Here is a 12,018-nt window from a genome sequence, read left to right on the forward strand (position 1 = left end):
AGAAAACTAACCACCCTGTAAATGTAGCCGGGCGCAAGGGGAAGCATGATTCCGGCACCCTTGTATCCTTCCTTCTGTCCGTCGGCTCGTATCGTTTGCAGTTTTATGTTGGGACACGCCTCCAAGCATGAGTTTTTATTATTGTAACACTTTGCAGGCAATTTGGTGCCGGCTGCGAATACGGCTCTGACTGCTGCTCTTTTTCTTCTATGTTGTGTATCCGAATCAGAATTGCGGCAAATGAACAAAGTGCTACTGGATGATGCTGCTGCTGCTGCTGCTGCTGATGTTCCTAAAGGAAGTGTTTGGTTCGGCTACGGTGGCTGCTGTGTGAGCTGCACAACAAATTCAAATTATTCTGTGATAACTAATTTTCAATTGGACAGCGAGTCATACAACAGATGTGTAAAAGCAGACTTTTAACGGAATAAACTGGAATTGTAGCTCATTTAAAGAACGTCTCAGCCTCACCCAGCATTAAAGTCAGTGTCTGTGTGGCCCAGTAACAGGGAGGCAGGCAGGCAGGGAGGCGGGCAGGAAAGCTGGCACAGGATCAGGAGCAAAGCTTTTATTATAAATTATAACGCCATTAATTATATCCGGATTTATGTCGTGTTGAGCTATTAAACAGCCATAATGCACCACGTTAAAAATCACTTTAAAATCATTAATACAAATTTGTATTTAAAGCACCGTAGTTTATATACCCTTAGAAATGTGTTAACTGATTAAAAAAGTATAATAATTTAAAATGCTCTTTAATAAGAGTTTAGTGTCCGAACGTGCAGTATTTGAAGTTAAGTTTAGTTTATCAATAATATTATTGTGCCCTCAATTTAAAATATTCAAACTAAAAAAATGAGCAATTTTTTGCAATCTCGGCAACAGGAAATCTGTTAGCATAGTCCGGCCAATTCGAAAAAAGGGGGTCATAGTTGAATGCAGCGGCTCATAAATCAAATACGAAATGCTCGCTGTCATAATTTGTCATAAGGCGTGGACACGCCCTCCATTTGCTTGTGTCCCTTTTAGTTCTATGCTTATGTCCATGGCAGAATCGGTTGAGCCCAGTCTGAAACTGGAAACTGAAAACATGTGGCATGTTTTTCAAACTTAAGTTTTCGTGCAAGATTGTTGCCGACTAGACCCGATTCCATATCAAAGAGTACGAGACCGACTTATAATCCGTTGTTCTTGTCACAGAAATCACTGCACTGTGGCATGCATAGCAGAAGGAGGGAGAACTGCTCCGTGGGCAGAAAACAACAAGCAGTAGAAATCGCAATCAAGAGACGGGCCGCCCTGGCAATCGTATAATCGCAATGCTGCCCACTTGGATTGGTATTGTGCCTGCGATCTGTCAATCGGCAGTCCCCTCGTCGATTATAGGCACCCACGGCTTGTCGTTGGGGTCTGTCACGGTTGCCAGTTAAAATTCTGTTGAAAACCGAAAAATGCATTCACGCACCTGAATCCCTAATGAATTAGACGACCATCGGAGTCCAGACCAACTCCACGATGCAGACTGGCAGCTACCGGCGGTGTTGCATATTTTTCTTTATTCTTTTTTCACTTCTGCCTTGTGAATTAATTAATTACATTTTTATGATTTTATTAATTTCCCAACAAATAAGTGATTGAAACGGCCATTTACAGTACTCGGGTATTCGAATCCGACTCGGGTCCGGCTCCGTCTCCGTTTCCTTCTCCGCTCTCTACTCTCTTCACCCACCAATCCTTATCCCAATTCCCATGGCTTATGGGCACGTACGATGAGCTCGTAATAATAATGAATGTAAATTGCCTCAATGAGCGATTTAATGTCTTAATACATTATTTACAATGCATGTTCATTATTGTCTGGCTGCCGCCGTTGCACCTTTTTAATGCCACGCCCACACTCACGCTGAACGCCCCCGAATGAAGTGACCGTCGGTTGACATTTCCACAAACAATTTGAATATAATTATTACTATGGGCAAACATTTGTTGTTGTTTTTGTAATAATAACAATAAAAAAGCTAGAATGCCGAGTCAAAGAGCTGACTATGAGATACTCTCTATCCACGAGATCAAATTGCAAATATTTACTATATTTTAAAATATTTGTTGCCAGGCTTGAGGTCTAATATTTATTTATTAATTATTTATTAATGGGCGACAAAAACGACGGTGTTCCTAATTATTCAATACATTACACATATCATATATCATAAAGTGGTCATCATAGCTAAGAAATGAGGCTAGACAAGGATAAGGGTCTTAATTTAGAAATAAAATTAAATTAAGATTTTTAAACAAAATATGTAATTTCTCATTAAGAATATATAATTATAATATATGGCATTTTGTTATACCCTATTTAGTAACTTCAATAGTTATAGGGCATGAAAACAAACAAAACGCCGACTGCATGTGCCTAGATTAATAATTCAATAATATTCATAGAAAAGAATTACTGAACCTTGAAAATATTGAAATCACTTCACAGCTGGCGGCTGCACTTCTATTATTTTTCGGGTTTTGGTCACGAAGGAAGCCATTTGTCAAACACTGTTAGATATTTCGTGCAAGCTAATTAAATATAAATATTTTATTTTGTGACCTAGTCTTGGATCTAAAATTAACAGAGCTCCAAAACAAGTTACCTAATACTTTACAATGTAAGAACGTGTGGATTATAGAAATGATCGACTGCCTCCATTGTATTTTTTTGCATAATTGGCATAGGGACATATATCACTGTTTTGTTATCCGAAAGTACTTCCGCCCTACCGCATAGATCGCATGATCCTGACCGCATAATAAAGCAAATTTGGTCGTGTGCACGTTTTCCGAAAAAACTCTGAATTGTTGGGTTTTTAAAGCACTGTGTGTGGTCCTGCCCGGAGAGAGATCGTTTAGGATGAGTTACGAGGCCAGCCATCGAATCTACGTGCTCTGTAAAATTTTTATTGACTGGTTACCCATCCAAAGGACACGTGCAGACGTCAGATAATTGATAAAACTGCTCAGATAAGATGAGAGTTTCAGTTAAGTAATTGATATTCCTGTCGACAGTCAAGTTTTACCGGCTACCCGCTGAGCACTAGGCGCAAAAGCAATCAGCATGTGGATGTGGCGACTAAAAACCGACGGACAATTTATGCCACAGCATTCGGAACTGGCAGCACCCCCACAGGAAGGGAAAGAGACAGAAAATGCTATAACAATATATATATATATATATATATATATATATATATATATATATATATATGATTTTTGGTGAGTTGGCAAAAAAAGGAAAAATCTCGGAATAATAAAAAAAAGTTTGCAGCACAAAAAGCACATCATTGTCATCTCCTGGCTAGCAATTTGGGAACCGTCTTTTTTGCAACGCCCACCGACCCACACACAGTTGGCTCTCGTCTGTGTCTGTCTGGACGCGCTCTAGTTCCGCCCACCGGCTTCCGGCCACATAAGTGCCAACTCTCGGTGAGTCTCGTTTTTTTGTTGTTATAATTTGGACGCTTTCAACGCTGGTTAGCAAGCGCTTAATGTACTGCAATGTGACGGAATGGGTGGCGCATGTCCATAATTACAAACCACCCACCGAGTGTGGTGGCCACTTGCCTCCTCTGCCAGTAAAAAAGTGATGACGTAGATTGTGCCACAACTCAATCGTTTGGCAACGCCCACCGCTCAGCAGGCGGTCAAATTTTGTGGCATTCATTGTCGCGCTACTAAAATGATGCCGGTGGCTTGTGGCTGGACAATATAATAAAAAAACACATTTCAGCTCAAGTAAACAAGCATAAGCGCAATGTATTATTCGGAATTGATATTTAGTAAAATTTTGTTTTCAAATTACAACTGCTTTATTTGGTTTTCCACATATGCCGTAGCAGTCAGCTTTTGGTAAGTGAGCGTTAGTTTATCGATAACTCTTGAATGTAAATGCAACCCGGGAGGGAGTAACTGTTCATTTAAAAAGTCGCAAAAATGTACGCAGTCTTAAAATTTATTTCGGTTTATTTGTTCTTACGCGTATAACTATCTTCTGCTATTTTTTTGAGATGCTTAACTGTGGTCTTGTCGTTTTGGCTAACAAGCTTAAAGAGCGCACCATCCTCGCTCTGCAGCAGTTCATGCGGTGCTCCGAATTCGACTATCCTTCCTGCATCTATAACGAGGACGCTGTCATTGTCCATGACTGTGTGAAGGCGGTGTGCGATGGTTAACACTGTGCACTGGGAAAACTTGGTATGTATTGTCTCCTGTATAAGTTTGTCGGTGCTGTAACAACAAAATATATTAATTAAAGCAATTCACCGATGCCCCATGATCGCTTACTCGGCATCTACATTGGCCGTAGCCTCGTCCATAATGAGTATTCGATTATTACGGAGTATGGCTCGCGCTAAGCAGACCAATTGCCTTTGGCCCATGCTAAAATTTGAGCCGCCATCTTGCATGTGGCTGGAGAGGCCGCCCTCCAAACTGGCAACATATTTCTTGAGTTTTACATCATTAAGAGCGCCCCAAAGCTCCTCGTCGTTTTTTTCGCCAAACGGATCGAGATTGAAACGCAAAGTGCCAGAAAACAGTACAGATTCCTGTGGTATGATTGAAATGCGACTACGCAGATCATGCAGGCCCAGTTGGGCAATGTCTTGGCCATCGATTTCGATGAGTCCCTCGTTGACAGCTAGCCGAAACAGGGCTTGTATTATGGAGGATTTACCAGCACCCGTGCGTCCCACAATTCCAATTTTTTCCATAGGTTTTGTCTCAAAGCTCAAGCCTTTCAAGATGTCTGTATCATCCGGTGCGTAGCGCATACGAAGCTCGCAGAAGCGCAAATGACCCATTTGTGGCCATTTAGCCGAAAGATTCACCGCATTTGATGTCTCAAGTGGTGGTTCGGATGGCGTATTGGCATATTCCAACACGCGCTCAACGCTAGTCATTTTATTCTCCATCTCTGCAGTTTGTCGCATACCCCACTGACACATAATCACCAGTGTCATTGATTGGGTGATAGCCAGACCCACATCGCCGCTGTAGAAGCTCTGATTGATAACCAGGAAACTGAATGTAACGGCCAGTATGTAAACTACACAAATAAGATCCGTCCAAAAGGAAAATGCGCGATTGGCACTCGTATAAAGAAATAGCGCAGAGGAGTTGGTATTCTGGTGTCCATGAAAAGTACGCTCCAGCTGTGGCATAGCGTCTAAGGCCCGAATTGTAGTTAAGCCTTGAAACGTTTGGTTGGCATGCGAATAAACTGGACTACGAGCTGATAAGAAGAACGTGCAAAAGAGTATGTCGTTAGTTGAGGTGAGCTAGGTTTATGCCTTGCTTCTTTGACTTACTTAAGCTCTCAATACGTTTAAGGCTGCGACTGGCACCTATGTAAAAGGAACGGCACAGAAACATTAGAATCGCCATAATAGCCGCTGGAATTAGCAGCCAATAGTTGGCAATAGCCACAATAACTAACACTGCCACCACATCCACAAAAAACTGTAAGAAATTGAGAAAAACATTTAAAAACCAATTATTATATTTGCCTTTTTTAGTTGGGACTAACCTGCAGTGAGTCCATCATGGCCTGTGGCAGCGCAACATCCACATTCTCAATGTCGCTGGAAAAGCGATTCAGCACACGTCCCGAGGGATTTGCGTTAAAGAAGAACATGCGGGCACGAATTATCCCATAAAAGAGTTGATTATGTAGTCGAAGTGAAATACGCAGGCATAGGAGAAAAAATCCAAAAGTGCGCAACAAATATAATGCCAGGGTGCACACCAGGAGGACTGAGTACCAAGTGACCATACGTGTGCGCGCCTCTTCGAATTGCTCGGATGTTTCGTATTCTCGATTCTCCTCCCAAGTCGCCCAACGAGATATAAAGATGTCCATCAGTGCTTGCAAAACTCGGGCAAGTATAAAGAGGGCGAGCACCAAACATACCAAGATGGGAGAGCCCAGAGCACGGAAATAGTCCCTGTAGATGTCATAACCAACGGCGCCTTGATGCTGCCGCTCTGCGAAGTCGTTCCCGTTGTTTGGCTGCCCATCCACAGCCTTTGCAGGATCCTGGAATAGCTTGGAGTTTCTGTCGACTTGGCTAAGCACTCGCTTCACCTGCATCTTATCAACCTCAATAGCATCCAAATCTGGTGCTGCATGCTTTTCAATAATATCCCGAAGATCCGCATAGCTGCCTTGATGTGTTAGACGGCCCGATTCTAGTAGCAATAAATGATCAACTTGCTGCAGCAACTGCACATGATGAGTCACCAATATCCGCAGCTTGTCAGCCAAAAATCGATTGAAGCACTTCTCCATTAGCAGTTTACCCACTTTTGAGTCTACTGCAGCTAGTGGATCATCAAATAAATAAATATCTGCCTGACGATATACAGCACGCGCAAGACTTATCCTCGCCTTTTGCCCGCCGCTTAAGCTGATACCCCGTTCACCCACCACAGTTGCATCGCCACTGGGCAGCAGCGCCAGGTCACAGTCCAGCTGGCAAGCATGCACCACTCCACGGTAACGCTGCTCATCGTATGGCTCTACAAAGAGTATATTCTCACGAATGCTGGCCTGAAAGATCCAGGGCTCTTGCGGTGCATAGCTCAACTTGCCGAGCAGTTCCACGCGGCCTTGCATGAGCTCCACCTCGCCTAAAATAACATTCAGGAGGGTACTTTTCCCAGAGCCTACGTTCCCAACAATGCCCACCATTTGCGTCGCTCGAAGCTCAAAGCTAATGCCTTCAATATGCGCGCGGCGCGCTTGCCGTGTGTTTGGCATGTTCCAGCTCGCACTGACATTGCTAAAAGTAAGAGACCTGACATCGCTCTCCACACAATGCAGTCGACCAACAGAAAATGGCTTGGCTGATGCCGAAGCGTCTGTGTTGAGTTGCATTATGGGATTGTCACGACAACTGGAGCAGTTTTTACTAGTGGGTGATTCGTCCTGCTGCAGAAATTCCGTTACACGCCTTGCGCTGACCACAGTCTGTGCCCAGGTGGTGATGGCCAATGGCCAAAAGTGGAGCAGTGAATCATTCAAAAGACTGTAGTAAGACGAGAGTATAAACACCTTTTGTGCAGTGACCACGTCGCCGGTGTACACGTAAGCGATGAGACTGAGAAATAGGGAGACCTTCGATATCATATTGGTGCACTGCAGCGCAGCGTAGATGCTCATGGAACCGCGTATTTCTTTAACCTCGAGTTTGCGTACAGTGGCTATTATCTTCGCAAAAGATTACTCCCAGGCATACATTTTAATCACCTGTATGGCGCCTATAATCTCGTTCATTAGCTTGACACGCCGATCTCGCTGCTCCGCCGATCTTGTGCGAAATTGTGCTGCCGCCTTGGCTGCCCAGGCCTGTAACGGAATCAATAGAACAATAAAGGCAATTCCTATGAGAGCCGTCCAGCCAATCTGTGTGTACATAATGTATCCAAAGATGCACGCCTCCACAGGGCCCTTCCAAAGATCGTGAAAGAAATAAAATGTCAAATCGAACTGCGGCAGATCGATGGACATTACTGATATGGCCAAGGCGCCCAGTCCATCTCTGCCATTTATTGCCGCCCGCAAACACTTTCGGTATATTAGCCCAGCAAAGGCCACTCGGATACGTGTACCCACGGCAAATACATAAAACATAAATGGATGAAACACCAGTGAAGTCACTAGCGAGCACAGAACAATGCCCATTGCGTACATGTATGCGTCTTCCTTAGTGATTCTAGTTTGCCCCTCGGCAAAGTAAGAGATCAAACCGCCCAGAAATATTGGCTGAAAGGCGCTGCGTTAAAAAAAGAAAGGTTGAGAGTCGGCACATCAGTGAAATAGATTGTTAAACCGCATTTAACCCGCAATTTTAAAGGCTATATCCTTTGGTAAGTTACTCATATTTAAAATTCTTGAACTACTGAATTCTAGAGGGGCTATAAAATTGCTTGATTAAATACCAACTAAGAGTGGATTCTCCCACACTCCAAGCTACACTCACTGTATAACGATCTCCAGCGTTGAGTAGATCACACAGACAGGAACGAATTGACAGCCGTAAAATGTGAAGATCAAATGTAGCACACTTGGCCTTTTGCGTTGCGATTCACGTATCCAGGGCTGCTGCAAATCCTCCGTCAGTTTATCGCTGTCGAAGGAGGGCAGATTGGCGTATAGCTCGTTGTCCGATAGTTCTTCTCGGCGTCCTTTAGCGAACACATGACGCATCCATCTAAAGTATTAAAATAACAAATAAGCGCCGAGTCTTAGTTTGTCATATCTGTTAGACTGAAGCAACGTGCTGGTGAACAGGCACAATACACAGATTCGTTAGTTCACCAATGATTTATTTGGAGCGAGTAATCAAATGTATGCAAGGTTAAATATTTTGCAGACCACCTTATCGAGTCAGACAGGAGATATGGAGCTTAACTGGGTTGTCAATCATGAATTATTTTTTTACACATTGCGATTTTATGTTGAACTCACACGAAAAACCACTTTGAAAAAATATTTGCCTCTAGAAAGGGATTTGTTTCGCGTTTTTGGTTTGCCTGCTTATTCATAGCGCCATTCACGAATTTTTACTACCATCTACGGTTGCCGATTTAAAAATGCGTCGTATGGTGTCTATACCACCTCTTATAACTAATTTTTGTGTTCGTTTGAAGTGCTAGCCAGACCGTCATCAGAACACACTTAAACGTATTTTGCACTTGGCACACTGCAAACTGCTGATAAAAGTGGCGGTCAGTTGGCCAATGGGACTTGTCTGATGCTTGTGGCTAGTATAGTCAAATGCGTAATCAACAGCATTATAACGCAGAAAATTGCCGGCCATTTGTGCGGCCATTTAGTGCAAATTGCAACTGAGTTTGTTTTACTTAAGCGTGCCCTGTAAATCTTCGGGATTTTTTGGTAATTCGGCTTTTTGCCTCGAGTGATAAAAATGATTAGCGTTGTTTTTGGACGGGGCAACGTTCTCCGACAGCTGTTTGAGGTTGTACAATCTAATCATGGCGAATTTAAATGCTATTTCGTTATAAATTTCGTCACAGATAAGTTGCCTACAACTATTTTTACGGCAATATGTACGATAAAAATAGATGAAAGCCATTGTTCAGTTGATGCTAAGTTTTAATAAGACATACACGTGCACAGCCAATGGGCGAGGCTATAAATACAAACAGTAACACAAATATTGAAGTAGGAGTTAAAAAAAAAACAATAGTTTAAGACATTCCACAATACGACAAATAGATGTCAATCTAGTTTTTCAGCTGACTTTGGAATTCTAAGGTAGAGCGTGCAGCTCCTCTAGCGTATAAAGTTGATTCGTGCGATCGTATACCATACGCATATGATGCAACATATCTGGCAGCTTTTCAATGGCGCGCGGCACATCCGCATCGTGACAGACGCGCTTGAAGAGCTCGCCGCGCGTGGGTATCGCAAACATTGCCACCTGGGCACCTTTGCGTATAAGGAATGGGTGATGCCTGGCTAGCGTGTCGTTGTATGCTGACTTGCAGACATGGTGCGCTCTTTCGCCATCGGCCACGTCTCGCAGACGGTTCAAAAACTCGTACACAAACTCTGCAAATAAAAATATAAGATAACGATAAGATGATATCTTATGGTAAAGCAACTACCTAAGCCACGATGTAGGCGCAATAAAGTGCGACTGCCAGACACGTAGCCTTTCTGACGCAGTAGGCTGGCACCCTTTTCATACAGGATCATTGTTTTGATGCTGTCGAAGTGCTTTTCACTCCCGGTGTCCTGCTGTCGATGCTCATAGAGAATATCCAGTTTGGTGCGCACGTCGCTGCTCACAAATGTGAACACGCTGCCCATTAGCAAAAAGAATCTAGGGAAGCAGCTCTTAATTGTTGTGTATTGATGTTTCCTTATTGACTTACTTCATGATTTCCTCGTATGCCTCCAGATAGTCTTCCATGCGAACATCATCATCATCAATTAGGCTACCTTCAAATAGTTCTGAAACTTTTTCAATATCAAAACAATTTTCTCCAGCTACAGAATCGCCTACAGCTGACATTTTTAATATATCCTCATGCAGTATAGCTTCTATTGTCGTCAATAAAAACAATTAAATATCAGATATCGGTATCGGTACACAAATATCGATACGACGTTATAGGTTTCTGTTTATGTTTTTCGATAAGTTAGCTATGCGTTCGCGTCGGCTAAATTTGTATGTATACGATAGTCGATTTGCGTGGTATTATTTGGCATATTTAATACATAAAATCCTATCGGTATTTGTTGATATCGATATATAATATCATCTGTTTTAAAAGCAAGTGCGAAATGAATTTAGAAACATCTTCCGAGCTTTTGCTCACAAAAGAACAATTACAAAACATATTAGCCAAGCTGACCGCGGGATATATAACGTCCGCAGAACCAATTACAACTACACCAATTCTGCCTCAATACAAAAAACTTGGCGTACTCGTTGACTTTGATGAAATTGTAGAAGCTAAAGCAACGAAAGTTCCCACATACAAAAATATCGTAAATGCTAAGACGACACAATCCCAGTACTACAGCTGCATTCAATGTCGGCGCCAACTTCCCACTGCACATTTATTGGATCTGCACATCACCGAACTGCACGATTTGTATTTTGCGGCAAGCGTGGAGCGCGGCGATAAGCCTCTATACGCTTGCTACATTGAAGAGTGTACTATGAAATTCTATATGCCAAGTGAGCGTAAGGACCATTGCATCACGCTGCACAAGTTTCCGGTGAACTATCGTTTTGATCAAGAAAAGATCACTAAAACAAAGAGTCGCAAGAAGAAAGATGCGGATGCCATGGATGTGGATAATGTGCCATCATCCAACGTGGGTAAACTTCCTTACATAAAGGCATTTAGCTTTGGGCATCCTACACAGCGAACTTTCAATACACGCAAGGAACGCGGCTCTGACAAGGCGTTGAACGATGTACAGGCAATGAAAGAAGCACTTGAAGACATGGACTAAGCTTTATGTTGCCATTTTATTACACGAAGTTTGCTTTATAAGATACTTGTATTAATTAACTTGCGGAAACGTGATGATTATTTTGTTTTGATGCTGGACCTGAAAATCGAGAATAAAATGAATTGTTATTGTAGGGTCAGATTTTTTCGACTAATACTTACTTTCCCGTGTTGGCGTTGATGTAATGGTAAGCAACAACGAGCAGAAAAAGGAAAACGCCCAGAACGTTTGAAAAGATGGCTAACTGCACGTCGGTGATCATTTTGGTGCTGAACCTCTAAAAAAAGAAAATTAGTATTTTTCAGAACGCTGGTGACACGTCATGTGTCAAGAGGCCGTGTATAAATTTGATATATCCACATAAAGTGCAGATAAAGTAAATTGCACGACATTAATTACGCGGCTTAAGTTAACAAACAGACTCTTGAAACATGATTTTAATCATATATTTACTTTTTGTAAAAAAACAAGCCGGTTTTGTTTAGACTTATTAAGTTAGCCAGAGATGCTAAATAGCTATCGATTCCTCCAAATCAAGTTGATTTTATGACACTATCGATATAAACAAGTTTCAGTACTAGTATTTTATAATCGAATATGTTATATTTATCTATCGATGTTTAAAAACTTCAACACCGATAGGAGAACTAAAAATACCAATTACCTGCCAAGTTCAAAACACTTGTTATTTATAAAATATTTTGATTTATTGAACGACCTATACATATTGTGAAATTTTCAAAAACTAGACAGAATTTAATATAATACTAATTAACGATTGCCAGAATAGCAAATCGAGATTTCTATAATCTTAAGGTCACTTTAGTGGTTATAGTCATCAACAACAATCGAAGGCCTGAATAAACGGTGCATACCTAAACGAATATCTCAGACTAATACATTAAGTTGTACATATATATGTTTGCCTGCGATCAGTCCATTAAATTACCATGTCTGACCACAGTTATGCA

General features: G+C 42.0%; 4 protein-coding genes across 4 annotated transcripts; 1 reads left to right on the forward strand and 3 right to left on the reverse strand.

Moving 5' to 3' along the window:
• Positions 1-3,985: 3,985 nt before the first annotated feature.
• LOC6635984 (probable multidrug resistance-associated protein lethal(2)03659) lies at positions 3,986-8,992 on the reverse strand. The gene is given in 6 exon segments (XM_002059266.4): positions 3,986-4,278; positions 4,336-5,284; positions 5,361-5,511; positions 5,579-7,826; positions 8,034-8,264; positions 8,522-8,992. Coding segments are annotated over 6 exon segments (3,921 nt in total). The 5' UTR covers positions 8,599-8,992; the 3' UTR covers positions 3,986-4,013.
• A 156-nt stretch (positions 8,993-9,148) lies between these two features.
• Positions 9,149-10,157, reverse strand: LOC6635985 (ceramide-1-phosphate transfer protein). Its single transcript, XM_002059267.4, has 3 exons — positions 9,955-10,157; positions 9,685-9,902; positions 9,149-9,628 (listed from the first exon to the last, which is right to left on the reverse strand). The coding sequence occupies exons 1-3, from the start codon at positions 10,092-10,094 to the stop codon at positions 9,327-9,329; spliced, it is 660 nt and encodes a 219-aa protein (XP_002059303.2). The 5' UTR covers positions 10,095-10,157; the 3' UTR covers positions 9,149-9,326.
• A 172-nt stretch (positions 10,158-10,329) lies between these two features.
• Positions 10,330-11,188, forward strand: l(2)k10201 (lethal (2) k10201). Its single transcript, XM_002059268.4, has one exon. The coding sequence runs from the start codon at positions 10,367-10,369 to the stop codon at positions 11,045-11,047; it is 681 nt and encodes a 226-aa protein (XP_002059304.1). The 5' UTR covers positions 10,330-10,366; the 3' UTR covers positions 11,048-11,188.
• On the reverse strand, positions 11,045-11,615 carry LOC6635987 (dolichyl-diphosphooligosaccharide--protein glycosyltransferase subunit 4). Its single transcript, XM_002059269.4, has 3 exons — positions 11,501-11,615; positions 11,209-11,324; positions 11,045-11,146 (listed from the first exon to the last, which is right to left on the reverse strand). Exons 2-3 carry the CDS (start codon positions 11,307-11,309, stop codon positions 11,125-11,127), a joined length of 123 nt encoding a protein of 40 aa, XP_002059305.1. The 5' UTR covers positions 11,310-11,324; positions 11,501-11,615; the 3' UTR covers positions 11,045-11,124.
• Between the last annotated feature and the right edge of the window lie 403 nt (positions 11,616-12,018).

Source organism: Drosophila virilis, chromosome 5, assembly GCF_030788295.1.
Source record: "Drosophila virilis strain 15010-1051.87 chromosome 5, Dvir_AGI_RSII-ME, whole genome shotgun sequence".
Classification (NCBI taxonomy): Eukaryota; Metazoa; Arthropoda; class Insecta; order Diptera; family Drosophilidae; genus Drosophila; species Drosophila virilis.